Source organism: Tamandua tetradactyla, chromosome 25 (assembly GCF_023851605.1).
Source record: "Tamandua tetradactyla isolate mTamTet1 chromosome 25, mTamTet1.pri, whole genome shotgun sequence".
Classification (NCBI taxonomy): Eukaryota; Metazoa; Chordata; class Mammalia; order Pilosa; family Myrmecophagidae; genus Tamandua; species Tamandua tetradactyla.
Window position 1 is genome coordinate 35,723,845 of NC_135351.1, and position 22,239 is coordinate 35,746,083.

The window sequence follows — 22,239 nt, forward strand, 5'->3', positions numbered from 1 at the left end:
GGTATAACACAGTGAACCCTGTTGTGGATGATGAAGGAGCCAACAGTACAAACATAAGAACATTCTTCCATGAACTAGAACAAATGTACATCACTATTACAAGGTGTAAATAGTAGGGAGGTATATGGGAAAAAAATACAACTAATGTAAACTATGAACTATAGCCAAAAGTAATGTAATATTCTTTCATCATTATAACAAAGGTACCATACCAATGCTAAGTGTCAATACCAGGGGGTGGGGGGTAAAAGAAATATGGGATTTTTCTTTTTGGAAAAATGAAAATTGATCATGTTGATAAATATACAACTCTGTGACTATACTGACAGCCACTGATTGTACAGTTTGGGTGGATTGTATGGTATGTGAATAAATCTTCTGACCTACATAACAAAAATATTGGCTTAATGCATTATAATTCTAAGTTACCCCTCACATTTTTAAAGGAATGAATTATTAATAGTAGGTAAGTAAATTTCTTTTTAATCTTGGGGGGAGTCTTCTAAATACTGAAAATAACACTTTTGTCATAGGATTATTAGGCCATTGTCTTAATTTCAGTTACTTCCTGAAACAGGAAATGCAGAGACTAACTAAGTAGATGTGACAAAAGCTTAATGTGTTAAAAGCAGGGGTTCTGGAGTCAGAGAGGGGGTGTGAATGCTGCTTCCCTCTCTCAGGGAATGGACGTCCTCCCCTCAAGCCTCCCCTCCGTGGTCTGTGAGGTGTGGGTGACAGCGCTCCCTACCATAGGGGCTGGGGGAGTTGGTGTGAGATGACTAGGTGAAAAGCTAAAAGGAGTGATGACACAGCAAATGCTTGATCCATGCTACTACACCATTAGACTAGCCCCAAATCTACCAACTGACCATGCTTTTATGGTGCATATTTATAAAATTTAGGGGAGAGTATTATTCTGCAGAATGTACAACTCAATTCAAACATTTACTTCACACGGGCAATATGCCAGTACCATGCTCAGACACAGGGGGATATAAATGCCATATGCTTTTTTAGTAGATGAGCAAATTATATAACAGCATTTTTATAGAAACCTAAAGGTACTTGGACCCTGAACTCTGACAAAGCATGTCACAGTGCGAAAAACAGATGCCAACAACAATGGCAAAGCAGGAGGTCATTGGTGAATATTATTAAAATTAATAAAATTATGCCCTAGTGTCAGCTGTAGAAACTGCTTTTTGGGTTTCCTAAAACTGTACCAGAGCTTTCGTCAACTATTAGGAAGCATGAAAAACTGGCAAAAAATCATGGTGGTCTGAGTCGTATTCCCAGGTTTCACGGCCCAGCTCTTCTTGGTACACAATAGGTGTTTAATAAAGATTGCTCTTCTAAGACCAGATGACTAAAAAGCATGCCAGAGTTAATACTGATTCAGAGCAGATACTGCCATCTAGTGAGAGATCAGGCTCATTACCTGGGGTTATCAAAGAATGCTGAGAACTTTTCAAATTCAGACTTGACCCTACTTAAAATACTATGAATATTCACTATGTTTAAGTATTCAGGCTAGATAGTGGAAATATAAAGATGAATAAGACCTGATCTGCTTCCAACAAGTTATAGACAATACAAAGAAGCATACAGTAATAGTATATTAGGGAAAAAAGTGCTTATTAGCAATCAAAAGCTAATATTTCAAAGATGCCAGCCACAAAGATAATTTAGTGTAGTAAATAAGAGCACAGGCTCCAAGGGCAGACTGAATGGATTCAAGTCCTGGCTCTTGTTAAATGCAGATAAATAACAGTATCTATCTCCTAAGATTATTGTGAAAACTAAAATAAGTTAATATATGTGTAGTTCTTAAAACATAACCAGGAACACAGAAAGTGGTATGTATGTATTAGCAGTGATCATTATTAAAGGTAGAACAGCATCCTAGAGACCGTGGTAGACAAATATTGATTAATAACAAAACATTAATTGCTAAAGTCTAGCTTCGTAAATTTGTAGAAGCCGTTTCTCTGACTAGTACTCTGTTATTATGGGAATCCTAAAAGTACATTGTTTGTGGTACTCTGTGACTAAATTTTGTATTACTATATGATTAACCCTTTCAACACCAGGCAAATAAAACTGCCTTCTGAAAGTAAAAATCATGTTTCTTACCAAAAAAAGCAAAAAGTCAGTACAACGAAAGACTCAGAAGACCACAACCTGAACATATGCTTAACAGGGAAAGAGGCTTGCTGACTCTTCACAGATTTTGTTAGAACAGAAAATGGGTGATACATTTAGCTACTACTGTGGTCTCATGGGCAGCTTACTGAACATAAAGAAGAAGAAAAAAAAGAAAAAGAGCTTGCTCCATTTTCCTTGAATATTACCTAAAGTCATAAAAGTATCAGTTGCTTTGAAACTTGATTAACTTCCTACTTATTTAGCTATTTTTCTTCAAATAAATATTAAAAAATTACAGAACTGTTCTACGACTTCTGAATTTTCTGCCATCAAAAATTTATGCAAAACTACATGCAAATTTTAAGATAAGCAGGTTTGAGCAGTACATTCCTATATTTAAAAATAAACACAATATAAGGCAATGCTCTCATAGACTAATAATAAATATTATTATTTTAAAGACTATTTTGACTTGATCTTTCTGGCCTGCTTTTAATGAGCTAATATTTTAGACTCTGAAACAATTTTTGTTTTCCTATGGAGATATACATTCATAAGAACTGTGCTAAATCTTGGATTGATTGAGATTATGTAACTTCTCCCTAAGTTTCCTCATTTTAAAAATAGGCAGCAAAGAGTTGGAAAAGTATGCTGAAACATTTTAAGTTTAATTGTAAAGGTGTGTTGGGGATATAAAAAATCGTGCTCAAAATATATTGTACAAAATATTTTAATTTTCTACATGTATTTATTTGAATGCTTTTACTTCTAAAATACTCATGGAAATCCTTCCTCCCCCACTTTAGGAGAGTGTAAATATAACATTATGTTCTTAATTTCATGCATTATTTTCTAATAAATAAATGGGACCTAATTTAATCAGTAAAAGGAAAGGTCAACAACAGAAAGAATAAAAGAGATTCAATATTTCAAAACTTTTAACTCCATTCCATATAAAGACATTTACCAGCCCATTAGAACAGAAATTCCTATCAAGTCAAGTGTATGCTGGTTAGAGATGCGTGATAACACCATTTCAACTTTTGTGGGATTTGTTTTAATATAGTGGTCAACAATTTAAAAAGCTTTCTCACACTTTCTCATATCATCCTCACAAGCAACCCTCTGAGGCGCCACAGGTGTTAGTAGTAGGACCAGTTAACAGACAAGGAATTGGACTGTAGGGAAGGGAAGAGGCTTGTTGCAAGTTACTAAAGTAACAAAACTGAGCTTAAAACTCTTACCTGCAGATTCCTAAAACACTTCACTCTTTCTACTATATTTCTAAAATGAACCTTTTAGACCAACTGCCTGCTGTCTAAAATCCAAATTGGAAAATACAACTACCTGGGCTAATCTAAAAATGACATTCTTCTGTCAATGACAAAAATAAAATGCTTGAAGAAAAAGAAAGAATGGAACCTCTAACTCGCATTTGTAGTAGAAATCTCAAAAGGCCAAAAAGTAAATTAGAATCTGAATGAAGACTGTTGTGAAATAATCTCTAACCTCTTGAGTCTGAGGAAATAACCATGCTGCCCATTTCCTGTTTAACAGTCCCAATTATAAAGTGTTTAGGTATAGCGTTCTTCCTTTAGATCAAGATGTAAAGTGCGTATAAAGAAAGAGTAGTTTCAGCATACATGTTTGAACGACATCCTAAACTTGCACTTTGGATGAACTGAGAAATCCACTTGTCTTTCTTTTCCCATAATTAGGCAGTGTTTAATTTTGCTAATATTTGCTTGGCATAATGAAATGATAAAGTTTTGCTTGACAATTCTACCTTTAGTAATGGTGTTCTACAAATTTGAATGTTTTAGAAATTAATAAGTTCTGTATAAAGTTCTTCTAAATAAGATATAGCTCATTTCTGTACTATCTTTAAATAGAATTCGTCTGGAAAAGTATAATATAATTTATACTATGGTCAAGAATTCTAGGTTTATGATATATCTCAGTTGTCAATAACTCAATACTTATAACCATTAACCAAGTCACTGTTTTAATGTAATAAACTTGTTTTCACATTTTATTGATCACTAATTTCAAATGCTTTCCTTGAATAGTTCCACATTAACGCTACCTATATACATCTTTGTATATCTATATACTTACAAGATTCGTGTAGATATGATACATGTGTGCAAGCTATCTGAGCTTATCAGAAACAGTGCAAGATGATTTATTATATTCTAAATAAATCAGATATTTAAAAGATGTTTTATTTTTTGTACAAGAATTAATATATGAAGAAAACAGAATTGCAATTTTGAAAGAAATAGTGCTACTGGTACAATGCAGAACCATGAAATCTTAATTTTGATACAAAAACCAAAGAAATATATGAAAATAGCATAAATCACAAATAATTCTTAGAATGTCACACTATTCCTGAAAAATGCGCTTGGAGTCATCTTTATTTCCTTACTGTTTCTCATAATGATAGGACAGTATAAATTTAGAGCCCAAAAAGACCTTAGATTTCTAATTCCAGATTTCTCCATTAACCTTCAATTCTGTCTTCTTTTTATGTCAAGAAACTCTCAAAACTATAACTTACTAAAACTATATGCATTGCAAAAACGAAAGCAAAGAATTAGAAATTAACTCAATATTCAACTGAAAATATTAAAGAGGCCTGTTCCCTAAACATCGCTTATCTTTAAATGTAGTAACCCAATCCCAAACAATTTTTAGGTAAATTTTATATTATTTAAATTGATTGACAAAGAAAGAGATGGCTATTTTTCTCCACTTCCAACATCAGAGCACAACCATTATGTATACTCTGGCCTACATTTAAATTCCACAAAATCACATTTATGAAAAATAAAAGGTCATAGCACAACACAATCTAATCTGTTCAGTTCTTAAGTATGATCAAGAGAGCCTGTTCATAAAAGAATGACAACATGCATGATTCCTGGATTGGTCTAAAGGTAAAAGTTACATAAATATTCTTTACTTATGAAGAAGTGGACTCACCATGGAAATCATAGATATATAAAAGAATAGGCTCATTCTGCCCAAATGCACAAAATGCAACCATATTTTCAAGTGGATGATAGGAAATATCTCGAATGGGTGACTTGAATGGCAGATCAGCATACACTGCTACTTGTTCTCCTAAATAAGAAAAGAGATTCAATAATTTGAACTATCTTAGATACTCCTCATAACAAAATCATTCTGCAACTTATTAAAAAATGTTTATAGTAAACAACACATTATTTACATGAGAAACTGCAGATATTTTATATATATTTTAGTACCACTTTATTAAATAATTTCTCTATTTGCATTTTGTTGGTCACCCTCTTTCTACTCAATTCAACCTTTTCAATGAGGTTTTCAAGGCATAAAATAAAGCCAAAGTGACAAAGTAGAGTGACAGCACATTCTGAGTTCTGATGGGGCAGAGCAAATTCTAGCTTTAACAAAGAACTTAAGGTAGAATTAGGAGAGGAATAACCAGACCATAAAACTAAAACAAAATTCTTGGCTTGGCAGGGAGGAGGGACTGAGAAAGGGATCAATTTTTCTATTTTTTTTTTCCAGAGTCCATTCAAAGTAACATCTGCTTAAAAGATACCCATGACTCTGAATGGCCAAAAGAGGCCTAAAGCTTCTGAAACCTAGCAAAATCAGTCGGAAGAACTAAAAAAAGCAAGGAACAAAGATCCAGTTATTGAAGGGGAAGGGAGATTTAATACTTCTGAAAAGATGGAAAAGTATCAAAAACAGTACAGAAAAAACCCTAAATGAACTAACTAGTCAAAATTGCCTAAAGGAAAGATAAAAGAATGAAGAAGTTAATCAAATATGATTTAAAGAAATTTTAAAGTGAATTTTATAAAAGTCTTTTACTTTCTTGCTAAAACACTGTTCAGGCAGTTTTTACTTTTTCTTTTGAAAACCAAAGGTAAGGAACACAGGAACTTTTCAGTATAACAGTTTATTTCATTAAAAAATATATGAATTGCAGTAATTTAGGTAAATTGCTAGTCAAGTTTCAGACATCAAATAATCTGACAGATACACGTTTTTGTTTCTAATGAAAATATATTGTAGATGTTTCACCATTCTGTATACCTACATACATTCCATATTCAGCTTATGTCATATTTCATACTTGAATTGTAATGTGAACTTCTAAATCCATAATATCAAAACAATAAGGAACAGAATTTAATACAAGCTTAAACTGCAAGTGAGTTCCATTACTGGCTGTCCAATCTTGAAAAATATAATTGAAAACCTGAACTCAGAATTTCCCTGAAAATCACTCCACAGAATGATAAGTGTTTTCACACTCAGAAAAATATGTCTAAAGATCAATTACAAAGTTACCTGTTTCGGGATTCCAAACATACACTAAACCATCTTCACTTCCAGCAAAGAGAAATGTCCCACATGGTGTCAAAGTGCTGTGGAGCTTCTCCCGATAATTTGCAGCACCTACAAATTTCCTTGCTGCTAATCTATAAACAAAAAAAGATTTTACAAATGAGACCTGTCTTGCATATTTTAAAGACTTGTAGTAGAAAACTCTTCTTTTAAATTCTTTATTTCAATTCAACAAATACATTTTAAGACCCTGTGATGTAGGAGATATTCTGTAATAGACGCAGATAAAGAGGAGAGAGTCCCTGAGTCCAAGGTGCTTCTATTTTACCAAAAGAGAAGAACCTTATCAATGCAAAATAGAAGGAAGATGTAGAATGTCCCGCAAAGGACAGAAAAAGTACTTTGGGGATTTATATAAGACCGAATAATTCTTGCTATGGTGATCAGTGACTACTTATGGGAGAACTAGCATTTGAGTTGGTCCCTAAAAAAATGGATGGCATTTCCATATTCTTATATTTTTTCCATATGATCAACTTTGCCATCCCTGAAGAAATATTAGATTAAAAATATTACTAAAACCATCTATTCAATATGGTGTACAACCTTTCAGACCTTTTCACTTATGAATGATCGCTAACCCTGTTTCAGCAGTTACTCTGTACCTGGTAGGTACTATCCTCACCCTTTGCTCACACAGAGGACATTTTCTTTGCTGCTCTGGCATCAGGACTAATGCCCCCTGTGTCAGCAGATATTACACATTATCATTTTTTAATGGGTATGTAGTGTATCATTGTCTAAGAGTATTTTCTCTTGTTGGACAACACTTAGGAATGTTTCCAGTTTTTCCCTATGATGAACACAGTTTATATAAACAATCCTGGTCACTATTTTATTTTCTTTGGGTAGATTTGCAGACCTGAGATCGGCAGGTCAAACCTTTCTGAAGAGCACTTTGGAAGAGCACTATGCATGTACAGTTTATCTTCAGAAACACCGTATGAGTTCCGGATATTATTTCTCCAACTTGAGAAATAAGGAAAAAAGGGGCCCAGAGAAGCAAATCAGCTAGTGAGGGGTAGAAGAGGCAGATTCTTAATCTAAGCAGTGTGCGTCTAGGGTTCAGGCATGACCATAAGGTGCCTACCATGCTGCTTAAACAAGAGGATAACCAAATTCCTGACCCAGCCTTCTAAAATTTGGCTCTATTTCTAAACACTTCTCTCTCAATACTCCTTTTCAAAAAACCTACTTTTCACTGCTGAAATATACTTACATTCGGAGATCCATGATTCTCAAAGTACTGTCTTTTGTATGGATTAACAATCGTTTGCCATTGGGATGAACCTCCAAATAAGTTATTGGAATCCCCTTAAACTCACTCTCTTTAATTTCCTAAAATGATTTAAAAAAATAGTAAAATACTACATCAAAATTTCATATAATATTAAACTTGTTCTAGAGTACTAACTTATTTTTTTTCCTTTTTTTTCACATGGGCAGGCACCAGCCAACTTAATTTTAAAAGTCATTTTTAATTGGCTATATAGTTTTTAAATTAGCAAAAGAAGTCCCAGTAACTTCAGTTAAGGTTTGAAAATAAAGCTGTACAAATTATATTTTTTCTTTTTTTGGGGGGGTGGCTGGGTGAGAGGAAGTAGTTATTTAAGGCCAACTAATGATATCAAGAAAGACACTGACACTGAAGGCATATGTGTCTGCACAAGCCTTAAATAAGAATTACCAAAGGTTCTTGTTTGGATTGCCCCAAGAAAGAGGCAAATGTAAAACTAAATTTTTTTAGCATGGACTAAAGCACACAGAGCCAAGCAAAGTCTGCCTTAACCTACAGGCAGAATTCTAAATTCACTTACTTTTCCCCACAAAGGACCCTTATTGTTTTGGGCTCCCTTCTCCCAAGGGGCTCCTCTTCAGAGGTGGGTTGGCACCAGCAAAGGGAGCTACAACATTGCTGCAACCCTGCAGTCCCACTACAGCTGCCTGATACCTGAGACCTGCTGCCAGCTATTTTGTAAAAGTTATTAAGTCAATGATGGGGAGTTTACTAAGCTGAACTGCAGTAATCTGGGGATGGAGGACGCTTTGTCGGGGATTTGGGCAACTGGAGCAACACTAACTTAGACATAAATGAACAAAATAAAAATAAGACCGCATAACAAGTTAAGTATTAGGTGCAAGGATGAGAAAGGTCCTGGCAGTTAGTGTCTGCAGTATTTGCTAGCTATTCTCCTGTATTTCTCTTTATCATATTTGCCTCAAACTAAAGATGTTCTTGTTTTGAACCTTATCCAAGGCGTATGTGAAACAGCACATGGAAGGAAAATGAGTACTACTTAGCATTCCCACTCTGCTGGCCAAACTGCATCAAGAATGAATGAAATCACAGTTTCCAGTTTGTCTCATGGCATTCAGTGATCCATTAACTACTAAAAAGAAATACCAGCTCATTTCCTAACTTTTTATTTTTGATTGTCTTCAGTAATCACCAGACTGTTCAAAGGATTCAAGTTGAAGTTGTGTTTTGGTTATTACAGAAAGGTAAAGAACACATGATCTTTATAATAGATAGTAAACATTGTATAATATACTCAAATGATAGAAATAGTACCTTTGGAGCATTGCCAATTCTCCAGGTATCTAAGTTATTAGACAGTTATTTTCAAAGTATATATAATTAGGCCAGAACAAGAATCCCAAGAAGTCATCCATTAATCTGATAGACCAGATGAGAATGACAAAAATAGGATATATTACACTGTCTTTTAAACAAATCTGATAGACTCAATAATCTAAAGTTCAGGGAAATTTTTTCCACTTACAGTGTCTTTTTTCAAACTAGGAAAACTGTTCTCATAATTTATTGTTAAAATTGAAGACAAAGGTATAAGATGTGAGGTAGAAACTACATCAATTATAGAAACATCAATTATATAAATCAAGTTTAACATTCCGTTTATTCTTCTAACCAAAAAACAAACACCAAAATAATTGCTTAAAATACAAGTCACCTTAAAAACATTCTAGCCAAAAAGTGAAAGAAGTTAATCATTTTCTTGCCTATTTAACAAATTTCGAAGGAAACTATGTGATTAAACGATAGACCCCAACATAACTAATAATTCGAAAAGACAGCAGTTGAGAAAACACCAAGCACAGCACTTGTGCAAAGATGCTACTGGAGCAAGAAAGGACACGGACAGCAAAACCTTGAAGTCACTACTTGTATACAGTAATAGAATGTATGCGGCATTTCCAGTGTGAATGTCAGCTAATGGATGGCTGAATAACATAGTGCAAACTGAAGTTCAAATAAACAAAAGCCTACCAAAAAGAGGGGAATGTTCATAAAGTCACTAATTTGCCAGAAAGACATGATAACTGTCTTTTTAGGGACTTCAATTAAATGCCCCAATATGGAATATGATGGCATACCTTATTTACACTCCACTGGCACACTGAGTGTTGCACATCAGTCACTTTGATATAGGTATTCCAAACGACAATCACTCCCGTGCAGTCTCCTGAATACATGTGATGACCTATTAACAAAAGGATTCGTTTATGACTGTTATGCAGAGTTAGAGACAAATAATAGGAAGCTGGGGAAACCACGTCCTCCTGGAACAAAGATCAGAGGGCTATTAAAAGGTATATCAGTTTAAAAACAACAAAAATAATCCACAAACTCAATTATCTTTAAATGAATTCTTCACTCTTTTGGGTATCTTTGATGACTTATTCCCCTCTGCCACTTACCTGAATTTGAATACAAAAAGAAATTAGCATCCTAGTCCATGTGTATATGGCTCACATTACAAAGTGATTTATCCAATGTATATACCTGTATTTCTCACCTTTATTAAACTATAGAAAACTATTTTATATTCTTGGGAAAATACTTATATTCTAATGTTTGCGAGCACAGTGCCTGAGACCCAGAGAAACTGAGTCAATAATCAGGGAATGGATAAAAACTGAACGATAGGTGACACAGTTTAACATTGATTCTCAGCATCAAAACACCTTGCAGTGCGATGGGGCCGAAGAGCCCATCATGACACCAACACTAACAGGAGGTTATTCAGCAACTGTGACTGTGACATTTCACAAAGCAGCTTGTTCAGCTGGTGAACAATGTGAGGAAGCTCGTCCTCATTCTGAGCACAGAAAATTGGTCTCCTGTAGCTCTGGTTCCACCTCTGCCCACTGGAGTAACACAGACCAATTTCTCTTTTTTCCACACGTGTATATCCTGGGGTCACATACTTGAAGAAATTCTTCAATACCCTTTTATAATCTGAGTTTTCTCTACTATAGTGGTTTTCATTCACCTTGTTATCCTTGGTTGACCTTTTCTGAATATGTTCCAATTTATTAACATTTCTATTGTTGAACTGAACACATCAATAAAATTATCATTTTGATTTGGATCCCATCCTAATTATAGCTACAGCCTACATATCTAATCTCTGAGCTAATGTAAAAAGTGACTATTTAATAGATATAATGGATTTTATTCTTTTAGCTACATCTTTAAAAAATTATCATGTTTTATTCAGTCACTAAGAGAAACCTTTTAATAACTGCAAAATTTCCCTCTGCATGATTTTATAGGGTATTTTATTTTAACTGTTAAAATATTAACAATTAAATACAATTAAAGTATATGTTTAAAAGATTCTTCGGGGATTTTCCCCCACTATCTTCCTCAATTTTTACTCTTTAACTTAAGATGATAACCACCAAACCAAGAAAATACTTTTATGAAATTTGGGGCATGGCTGTTTGCTACAGCAAAGATTAACTGCACTTACATGCTTTGGAACTGTCAGATTTTAAAACTAGGAACAGAACTCCCTCTGTGCCAACTTTAGACCCAGGTCTGTCATGTGACCTGTCAAATCTCAAAACGCACTAATAACCATCAATACATACAAAATTTCTCAAGCTTAATTATAATCCAGTGCTGGTTTGAAACTGTATGTACCTCAGGAAAGCCATGTTCTTTTAATCCTAATTCAATCTTGTGAGGGCAGCTGTGTTCTTTTAATCCTGACCTAATACTATAGGTTAGGACCTATTGGTTAGGTTGTTTCCATGGAGATGGACACACCCAACTGTGGGTGTAACCTTTTGATTAAATGCAGATGTGACTCCACCCATTCAAGGTGAGTCTTGGTTATTTTGCTGGAAACCTTAAAAGAGCTGACAGAGAAACAGACATTTGGAGACATGGAGGAAAATGCCAGAAGGCCCCAAAGGATCTGCAAGAGCTTTCTGAAACCAGAAGCCAGAAAAGGAGCCCAGTAGATGCTGTCATGTGGCTTCCCATGAGATGCCAAGCAAGCCAAACCTGAGAGCCCATAGATGCTTAGAGAGGAAGCCACTGGAATCAGAAACACAAAGCAATGAACAAGGAGCAGAGACCTCAGATGCCAGCCATGTGCCTTCCCAACTGACAGAAAAAATTAGATGCCATTTGGCCTTTCTCAGGTAAGGTATCTTTCTCTGGATGCCTTAGTTTGGGTATTTTTAAGGCTTTAGAAGTGTAAACTTGTAACTTAATAAATCCCCGTTATAAAAGTCAACCCATTTCTGGCATATTACATTCCAGCAGCTTTAGCAAACTAATACACATAGTGAAATAAAAAAAAAAAAACACTCTTCTTTCAACTACCCTTTATTTGGAGCCCATTCTCTGACATACCTTCAGGATCGAAACACACAGAGTTGATAAAACTCTTGTGTGTGTCAAACTGCCGGATCAATATGGCAGGCTCCTCTCTCGTATCGACCATCCACACCCGGATCACGGAATCATAACATCCTGTAACCACCAGCTCTATTAGAGTTGGATGGAACTTAGCCGTGTAAACAAATGAAGGATGAGGTAAAACTCTGAAAGTACTTGCATTGTTTATTTCATTTTTCCACAACCTGGAAAAGATTAAAAGTTACACATTGCTTCTGGAAAGTTGAAGTTCTTGAAAAGTTTCTCTCAAATCAATATGACGGAGCCTTAAGTAAGCATATGGCAACAACCAGTGATAAACTAAGTTTTATCAAAATAAAAAATAGGATGGACACATATTTGATACATTGAATTCTTCACATTTTGACAAAGTTTATTTCTTATAGTTATTAACAAGTCTATTGGTTAATTTGTCCATTATGTACTATAAAATGAAAAACTACCTTTGCATTTAGATTTGTCTGTTTCTTTTTCAAATCTACCTATTTTTGACATTGATTAAACACTTATCAAATTAGTTGGTAAAATACTGCATTTAGTACAATATAAAGAAAAGTAAAAATGGGACAAATTTAATGATTTACTATTTAACTTGTGTATATTCTCTCGCAAAGTGCTCATTAGTGGGGATTGAGAGAAGAAGAGATCTTATTAAAGTTTTATATTTGTAATTCAAAAGCCTAGACAGTAAACATGAAGATCTCAAACACCAAAAGCCATATTGAAATTACTGTCTGAAACCTAGTGTAAAAAAGATTAAAGTAATTATGATATTTTGATAGAAAGATTATCCTACATTAAACATTTGATATTTAATACTCTCATTATTTCTTTCTCTAAATACTGTCCGATATGTTTAAATATTCAAGGTTAGTATTACTGCTAGGCTTGACAGAGTAAGTCCTAAAGATTAAACTGCTCCTTTAGATACTACACAATCAATATTCAACCAATGTGTCAAATCAAGCAATAAATTGGTGCTGTAAGAGTATGAAATATTTGATATGCTTATATGTTTGGTTAAGTTATTAGTACTAAAAGAATGTATTATTTTTTATACTATTGGGTAATGCTTTCCAGTTCATCCTTTTAATCATTGTCTAGGAACTCAAGCAAATTAAGCCCTTTTCAAAATTATCAATAAAAGAAAAAAATAATAACATTTTGTGAGTTTTCTCAGCAGCTGCTTAAAATACAGGATATGGTCCTCAATTACTAAGAATCCAAACTCATAATGAAGGAAGTGAAAGAACATGTTTTCAAGTAAAAATAAAGCACGTGTGTCATTGCATAAACATGCTCACCACTGTAGCTTTCAATGAACTTATGCTACATGAAATAAGGTATTTATTAAAAGAACAAAACTGTTAATTTGGATGGAATATTAAGATAGTTCAAGAAGGTAAAAATCTCAGCTGTCTAGCAATAAATATTAACAGCATTATTTGGTATATTATACATATGTAACAAGGCAGAAATGAAGTAACCACAGCTTCAAAACAACTTAATAAAATTAAAAAAGATACAATGCTTTTATATCAAAATGCAACTTTTGGTATAAAAATTGAATTAGTACAAATGAAGGCTTTTGTCACCCAAGTAGTGATAGCTGCCAATATGAGAAGACTTGTACTAATGAGTTTGGGGGAAAAAAATCAAGCTCATCCTAGAATGAGAAGATTACAAGGGTACACAAAAAAATTATTAGTGTGGGGAAAGAAAAAAAATTATCAAAGTTAAAACAGTTTGTGTGCAAAGGAGGTAGAGGGGGGATATATAAGCCTGACTGGAAGTCTTTCTGATTGTATTAGGAGCTTTTGTGCTGAGAAAAGCGTAATTAGAGGAGGGAATTTAGGCTAAACTCCATATTGCAAAGAACTAACCAAGAAATTGGAAGACACTACTAGTAAAAGGGGAGAGTGAGCCCCAAAAGACAGAGGGGGAGGGAGACAGGGGCAGGAACCCATACTTCTGCCATCTTTGGCCATTAGTTACTCTGATTCTCTTCCTTTTAGACTTCGGCCTATTCATCATAAGTATCCTTCTCTCCTTAAAACTCTCATCTTTTTTTTTATTTAACCATAGCACTCTTCTCTTTGCACATTTAATGCTTTCAAGCTGATATTTTTATGATATAGAGTATTGCATGGATGTTAATTTCAAATCTACTTAAAGAAAAAAGTTTACATTATACAATACCATGTGCTACATTACGATGGGTATGTTTGTGTGGGGAAATCTAAGATGGCTTCAAGAAATGGTAAAATACGAGCTGGGTTTTAAATGATGGCCAGGAAACTACTATGGCTCACAAATGGCACTAAGTAAAGGTCTGCTGAATGAAAGTGCTAGGCAGAAAGGGTAGGAGAGGAGCACTTCAGCACAGGAGGAATAGGTAAAGGATTCTGCAGCAGTCCATGAAAATGTTAAGGGTGTTTCAAGAGATTGTGCAGGTGAGGTAAAGGTATGCTTGGAAAATGCATGAAAGGATGTATTGTCCATAGGGCCATATGCCATATATATACAGCACTGGGACATTATCCAATGGACTATCAAATATTTTTAAAAATCAAAGCACTATGAAAGATGGTTCAGAAAGATGATTTGGGCAGAGCAGAGTGGGAGGAGGCAGAGACTGGATACTGAGGAAATTTATTAGTAACAGTTTAAGCAAGAGCTGATAAGTCTTGAATTAAGGCAACAGAGGTAAGGATAAAGAGGATGCAATAGGACAGTAAACCTTTTAGGAAGGAGGATTGCGAGGCCTTAGTGCTATTTAGATGTGGGAAACAAGAAAAGAGATGAGCACTGCCCTGAGTTCCAAGCTTGGGAGAAAGGGTAGTTAAGGAACCTACTAAACTAAAAGAGTAAAGGAGGAAAACAAAGCTTGGGTAGCCAGTGAGTTTGATTTGGGATTTGAAGTGCCACCGAGCCATTCAGGAGGAAATGTGAAACAGAAAGTCAGGCTCAGAAAAGAGGCGGGAGCTGGAAGACATTAACAAGTCAAGGGCGATTCAAAGCTGGCAGAAAAAAAAAAGAGAAAGACATGAAGATAATCATACAAATCCAAAAGAATAATATCAAGCAAAGGAGCAACACTGATAAAGAAAAGGCAGAGGAAAAGAAAAGAAAGAGGATGAACAGAACTAGTCAGAGTCAAAAGAGGAAAGTAGAAGAGGTTGTCAGTAAAAACCACAAACTGGTAAAAAAAATTTCACGATTAGTCAATAATCAATTACTGCAGTGAAGGCAAAGAGAATGAGAATGAAAGCCAGCTAATGGACCCAGCAATTAGCAAGAAACCGCTGCCCTCTGGAGGGAGCAGCAGGTATAGCATGGTGGGTGTGAAAGCCAGACCAAGTGGACTGAAGTAAATACAGTGTGAGCACAATGCCCTTGATGGATAAAAGAAGAAAAGGTGGTAGTCTGAAAGCAAGAATGATTGAGAAAAAGATTTTTTTAAGATTAGGGGATTGAGCCTTTTCTTAAGAAAGTAAGAAAGAGATAAATATAGGTGAATTTACAGACATTAGGGGAAAAACCAGAGGGAAATACAGGAGGTTCATATCTGGTTAATTTCACCGAAGACCGAAGGTCACCATCTAAGGCAAATGGAAAGATGGTGATTTGGTTTAGAGGACCTGACAAGCAGTAACATTTGGATCTGCTGCCAGAGGGGTGAAAAAAGGAAGCTGACTAAAGACAAGTAAAAGGATTGCTCAACTCAGCAGAGATGGGAGCTCAGGTGAAGTTATGTCAAAGCCATAGTCAGGCCTCAGAAATGCCATGCATTTCCCTCTAGAGTTACCTGGCATCCCTCCCACAGAATGGCTATACTCAAAGAACAAACCGAGTAAACAGGTTCTTGAGGATACTGTTAAGGGGAACTAATACGTTCCTAGCTGGAGAGAGAGGGAAGTCACTTGTCACAAATTATTATCTTTTTCATTTAAAAATAAACTAAGCAGCAATGACATCTTGATCAATTAGATATATTATAATGAGAGGGGGCAGAAAAGATGAGAAGAAGAAGTGGTACAGAGTCTAGGAATCTTGTGTCAGAGGACCAGGCAGCAGAAGTAATGACAAAGTAGCCCAAATCAATCTCCACTATCCTAAGGGTCAGTTTCTACTCTGTGGAGAGAATGATGCACATCTACCTAACAGCTGTTAGGGTAAAATTAAGTGGCATATATATAAGTAGTTTGAAAAAACCGCCTAATAGTATTTTTGGAACACACATTACAAAGTAGAACCAGCAGCTAAAAAAACTGTAAATGAAACATAAGAAGCTTTTAAAATGTTTTAATGTAATATTTACTGAATTGAAAAAGGTTAAATTCAATGACTGAAATGAAAAATGTAAACCCTTAATCTGTAAAGTTCTTAAAACATAAGAAGCATCTCATTTATCTACCCTATAGCTCTGTTCTGAACACCAACCGCTATGTCCTAGCCTCTGTACCCAGCCAGCAGTGAAGACAGAGGCTGTTTACGTTCTAGAAAAATCCTCAGTTATTCAATAATGTCATTCCAAGGTATCAATAAAGCAGTATACATAATGATCATTTAAAAGCACCTAAGAATGGAAGTGTTACATAAAACATATGTAAAACATATTTAAGAAAAATGTGTTCAAGAGAAACATTTTCAAGGCTACCATGTAACCAGTCTGCCTGTTCAAGATATGTTTAGGACAGTCCCTTAGACAGGCAAAATATGACTGAAGTATAAGACTAGTTGTATCACACACAATTTTTCTTCATTTCTTTTCCCTGAAGGCAAGTAGCATACACAGTGAGGATTTCTCAAGTCTACTAACCTGGCAGTGCCATCAGACGAAGCAGTAAGTACATAACGATCATCCTTTGACCAGCAAAGATCATAAATGATATTGAGGTGGCCACACAATTCTCTCATGAAACGTCCAGAAGGGATTTCATAGACTAATGAAAATATTGAGAATCAGTAAGTTTCCAGTAATAATTCGAATATTACTTAATCCAGTAATATTCAAATTCATAAAAATCTGGACACAAGGAAAGCAGTGTTTATAAGAAAATTATCACTAAAATCCTTTGCAATGAAAACAAAATTCAAAATCTAGTTAAGAACATCATCTCATGCAATTTAGACATACGAATTTACATGCAGAATATATTATAATATGCTACAATTAAAAATTATTTTCATCTTTTCAAAACAATCTCCCTAAAGAATCTTTGATAATCAACTTTATTATTCAAATAATAAATAATAAATTTAAATTCAATTCACTTAAAATATTCTATAATTTAGGCTTTTCAATTTGTTTTCATGGATTCAGTTATTTCACCTGAAAGTCAATTAATTTTAATTAAAATGTTAATTATTGGAAATAATGAGAAATTTGAACTGTAACACTGTCAGAAAAAAACTCTAATACTAACACTATAGATACAATGAGGGAATTACAGAGACCCAATCTGATAGACAAAGCATCTGTAACATTCATTACTCCAAGTTATGTGTACACTGAAAACTAAGATAACCACTTAACACAGAGCAACAGTTTTCCAAGTCTCTATCCCCACCTAGTGGTAGAATCCATTTCCCTTGAAAATACCAAGTGCTCAGAAGTACTTCTAGCATAGTGAAGTAGGGACCTGTGAAATGCTCCTTCATAAAAGTAATGAGTGAGGACTTCTGGTGAAGATGGTGGAGAAGAGAGCTCCAGGATTCAGTCTTTCCAGAAATCAGTTGTTAAACAGGCAGGAGCTGTCTGGAACAACTATTCTGAAACTCCAGTTACCAGAAATACCCGGTATATCACCCAGGGAAGAGCCAGAGGAAGAGGCTGATAAATTAAAGACTGTAAGTGGCTCTCTCTGTGCGGCAGCTACTGGTGTCTGTCTCCTCCCTAATGGCAGGCTGTCATGGAGTCCAGTGCCCGGGTGGCTGCTGCTGACAGAAAGGAAGATAAAAATCCTCTTTCCCAAGAAGGGATGAGCACAGCTGATCACTGAGCAAGGTGTAGTTAGTGAATTGGGATCACTGGGTACCAACTCTGAGGGCAAATGGCAGTGGTAACCATTGTTTCAACACAGCCCTGGACAAAGGAAGCATCAGCCACTGTTTAAACCCTCTCCAGACAGGGGCAGAAGTTCTGGAAATTTAAAAATACAGAGCTTCCTCATCAGGGCTAGGGAGAAAGTTAGCTGAAGGGCTGCATTTGCTGGGAAGACCAGAAAGTGCAGCTTTGGAGAGCCACTGGAGAAGGTACTGGTGTCCTTCCTGACCCCCCCTTCCCACACACAGGGCACTTTGCAGCTGGTCTGTGCCTCCTTCATGAGTCCTTGGCCCTGATTTGGCTGGGAAAAAGCAAACTGGGAAACTCCTCTCCAGGGTGACCATCTTCCCAAATTTGCCCTCCAGGTAAAAGCAGCATGACACAATGAAAGGAGTAAAAAAATTATTGAGGAGGACAATCTGAGACAGAGCCTGCTAGCTTCAGATACCTGGGACAGGGAGGTCTGTCCCCTGGGAAACAGATGGAACAACCAAACTCCTATAAGCAGGGGAATTACAAAACAATTCACAGCAAAAGTCAGGACAAGATAGAGGCCCAGTAAGACAGTGAAAACCCTGCACAGTGCTCTTGCCTCGGGCAGACCTTCCTGACAAGAGGTCTGAAGCTCAGGAAAATCTGTTTTATCACTAGCTTGTTATATAGCCAAGAAACAGACATAACACAGAGTAAACTCCAGAGTTAACATTTAAAAATATTGATATGCATAGTGTGCAACAAGAATAAGAGACAAAAGAACTGGAAATGACGGCCCATCCAAAGGAAGATAAACATACAGAAAAAGATGAGAATGTGGATATACCGAAAAAAAAAAAGCCTTTAAAAAATGATCTTAAAAATGCTTAAGGAGATGAAGGAAAGTGCAGCACAAGAACTACAGGATATCAGGAAAACAATGAATGAACAATATGAGCGTCTCAGTAAAGAAAAAAACAGAAATTTTAAAAAGAACTACTGGAGTTGAAGACTGCAATAACTGAAATGAAAAAGGACCAGGAGGATTTCAAGAGCAGACTGGATCGGACAGAAGAAAGAATGAGTGAACTTGATGACAAGGCACTTGAAAATAGTCAGGCTGAGGAACACAAGAAAAACAGAAATATTAAAAGCAAAAAGAGCCTAAGACTGCTAGGGGATACCATCAAGCACACCAATATATGCATTATGGGAGTCCCAGAAGGAGAAAGAAAGAAAGGGACAGAAGGAATAGTCAAAAAAATATTTCAGAAACCTTTCCAAACTCTTAGCAAAACACATGAATATGCACATCCAATAAGCTCAGAGAACACCAAACAAACATGAAGAAGAATACACCCTGTTATATATTAATTACACTATCAAATGCAAAGGAGAGTTCTTAAAGCTGCAAGAGAAAAGCAACATGCCACATACAAAGGATTCCCAATAAGATGTGAGTTCTGATTTCTCATCAGAAACTATGGAGGCAGGAAGGCAGTGGGTTGATATATTGAAAGTGCTGAAGGAAAACTGCCAGCCAAGAATTTCAGAACCTGCAAGACTCTTAAAAAAATGAATGGGAGATTATGATATTCTCAGCTAAACAAAGCTGAGGGAGTATAAAACCAAAAGACCCATCTTAAAAGCAATGCTAAAGGAATCTTCAGACTCAAATCAAAGTACACTAGACAGGGGTTAAAAGCAGCAAAAAGAAATAAAGGCCTGCAGTAAAAGATAACTATCTGGGTAATTATAAATGCCAGGATTATTGTGTTATATTGTTTGGCATATAACTTCACTTCCTACTTCCTACAGGTGCTAAAATACAAATGCATAAAAAGTAATGATAAATCTAGGTCTGTGTACATACAATGTACAAACAATGTACAAAGATATAATAGTAACAATTAACAACAAATGGTGAGAGGGCAGAGGGATATAGGAAAAGTATATATATGCACGCAATTGAAGTTCAGTTGAAATCAAACTACATATAACTGTTATATATTCAGAAAGTCAATTTCTTGTGATAACCACAAGAAAACCAGATGAAAGATATATCCAGATGGAAATGAGAAGGTACTCAACATAGTACAATACAAGAAAACAAATAAATATAAAAGTAAGCTTTAACAGAAGTGAGGGAGAAAATGGTATAAGACTTATAAAGCCTATATGGCAAAATGGCAGAAGATAGTCCTGTATTATCAGTGATGATTAACTTCAAATACAAATGGATTAAATTATCCAGCCAAATGGCAGAGATCGGCAGAATGGATAAAAAAGCATGACCCAACTATATGCTGTCCATAAGAGACATATTATATTCAAAGATACAAGTATGTTTGATGGTAAACGGAAAGATAAATATACCAAGCAAGTATAACCGTAAGAGAGCTGTGGTAGCTATCCCAACATTGAATAAAGTAGACTTTAAGTTTGAAACAGTTATGAGCAACAGAGACAATCATTATAAACTGATAAAGAAAACAATTTAAAAGGAAGATGTAACAACAATAAATATATATGCACCTAACATCAGAGCCCCCAAATATATGAAGTAAATACTGACAGAGTAGAAGGGAAAAACTAATGATTCTACATTAACAGTAGGAGACTTTAACATAGCACTCTCAGTAATGGATAGAACACCTAGCCAGCATGGAATAAGGAACTGAATGCTTCACTGAAACAACTCGACCTAAGAAACAGATACAGAACACTGCACTCAACAACAACAACGTACACATTAGTCTCAACTGCACATGGCTCATCCCCCAGGATGGACCATACGTTGGGCCACAAGTCTCAATAAATTCAAATATACTGAAACTATATAATGTACATTCTTCAACCACAATGAAATGAGGATAGAAACCAATAACAGAGGGAGAAAGGGGAAATCCACAAATACGTGGAAATTAAACAACAGCTCTTAAACAACCAATGGGTTAAAGAGGAAATCAGAAATAAAATTAAGAAATACCTTGAAGCAAATGAAAATGAAAATACAGCTTACCAAACTTACGGCATGCAGTGAAGTTCTGAGAGCGATATTTATAGCTCTAAATGCTTGTGTTAAAAAAGAAGAAAGACTTAAAATTAGAGACCTAACCTCCAAGTTGGATGAACTAGAAAAAGAAGAGCATACTAAACCTGAACCAAGCAGAAGGAAGAAAATAACAAGTTTAGAGTAGAGATAAAAAAAAATATGCAAAAAAAAAAAAAAAAAAAAAAAACCAGTAGAGAGAATCAACAAAACCAAAAGTTGATTCTTTGAAAAGATAAACAAAATCTACAACCCTTTAGTTACACTGACAAAGAAAAAGAAAGAAAGAAATAACAAAAATCAGAAATGGGAAGGGGGATATTTCTACTGACCCCACTGAAATAAAAAGGACTTTCAGCGGATACTGTTAACAACTGTATGCCAATAAATTAGGTAACCTAGATGAAATGAACAAATTCTTAGAAACACAAACTACTTACACTGACTCAAGAAAAAATAGAAGATCTTAACAAACCAATTACTAGTAAAAATATTGTACTGATAATCAAAAACCTGTCAACAAAGAAAAGCCCAGGACCAGATGGCTTCACAGAGGAAGTCTACCAAACATTCCAAGAAGACTTAACTCCAATTCTGTAAAAACTTTTCAAAAACATTGAAGAGAAGGGAATACTCCTTACCTCATTCACCAAGGACAACATCACCCTTATACAAAGCTGGATAAAGATACCACAAGAAAAGAAAACTACGAATGTAGATGGAAAAATCCTCAACAAAATACTAACGAACAGAATTGAACAACAGCACATTAAAAGAGTTACGCACCAAGATCAAGTGGGATTTATCCCCGGTATGCATGGTTAGTTCAACATAAGAAAATCAATCACTTAATATGAAGAGGGTAAAAAAACACATGGTCATCTCAATTGATTC

The 22,239-nt window shown here is 35.2% G+C and overlaps 1 protein-coding gene across 9 annotated transcripts in view; it reads right to left on the minus strand.

Annotated features, from left to right (window-relative positions):
- Positions 1-22,239, minus strand: part of AHI1 (Abelson helper integration site 1) — a 209,330-nt gene that overhangs the window by 142,114 nt on the left and 44,977 nt on the right. For all 9 annotated transcript variants that reach the window (XM_077144078.1, XM_077144075.1, XM_077144074.1 and 6 more), the window contains exons 13-18: positions 17,094-17,217; positions 12,227-12,456; positions 9,952-10,058; positions 7,775-7,893; positions 6,499-6,629; positions 5,134-5,274 (exon numbers count right to left, since the gene is read on the minus strand). In XM_077144078.1, coding sequence (XP_077000193.1) covers positions 5,134-5,274; positions 6,499-6,629; positions 7,775-7,893; positions 9,952-10,058; positions 12,227-12,456; positions 17,094-17,217 — 852 coding nt within the window. The remainder of the gene's footprint in view (positions 1-5,133; positions 5,275-6,498; positions 6,630-7,774; positions 7,894-9,951; positions 10,059-12,226; positions 12,457-17,093; positions 17,218-22,239) is intronic.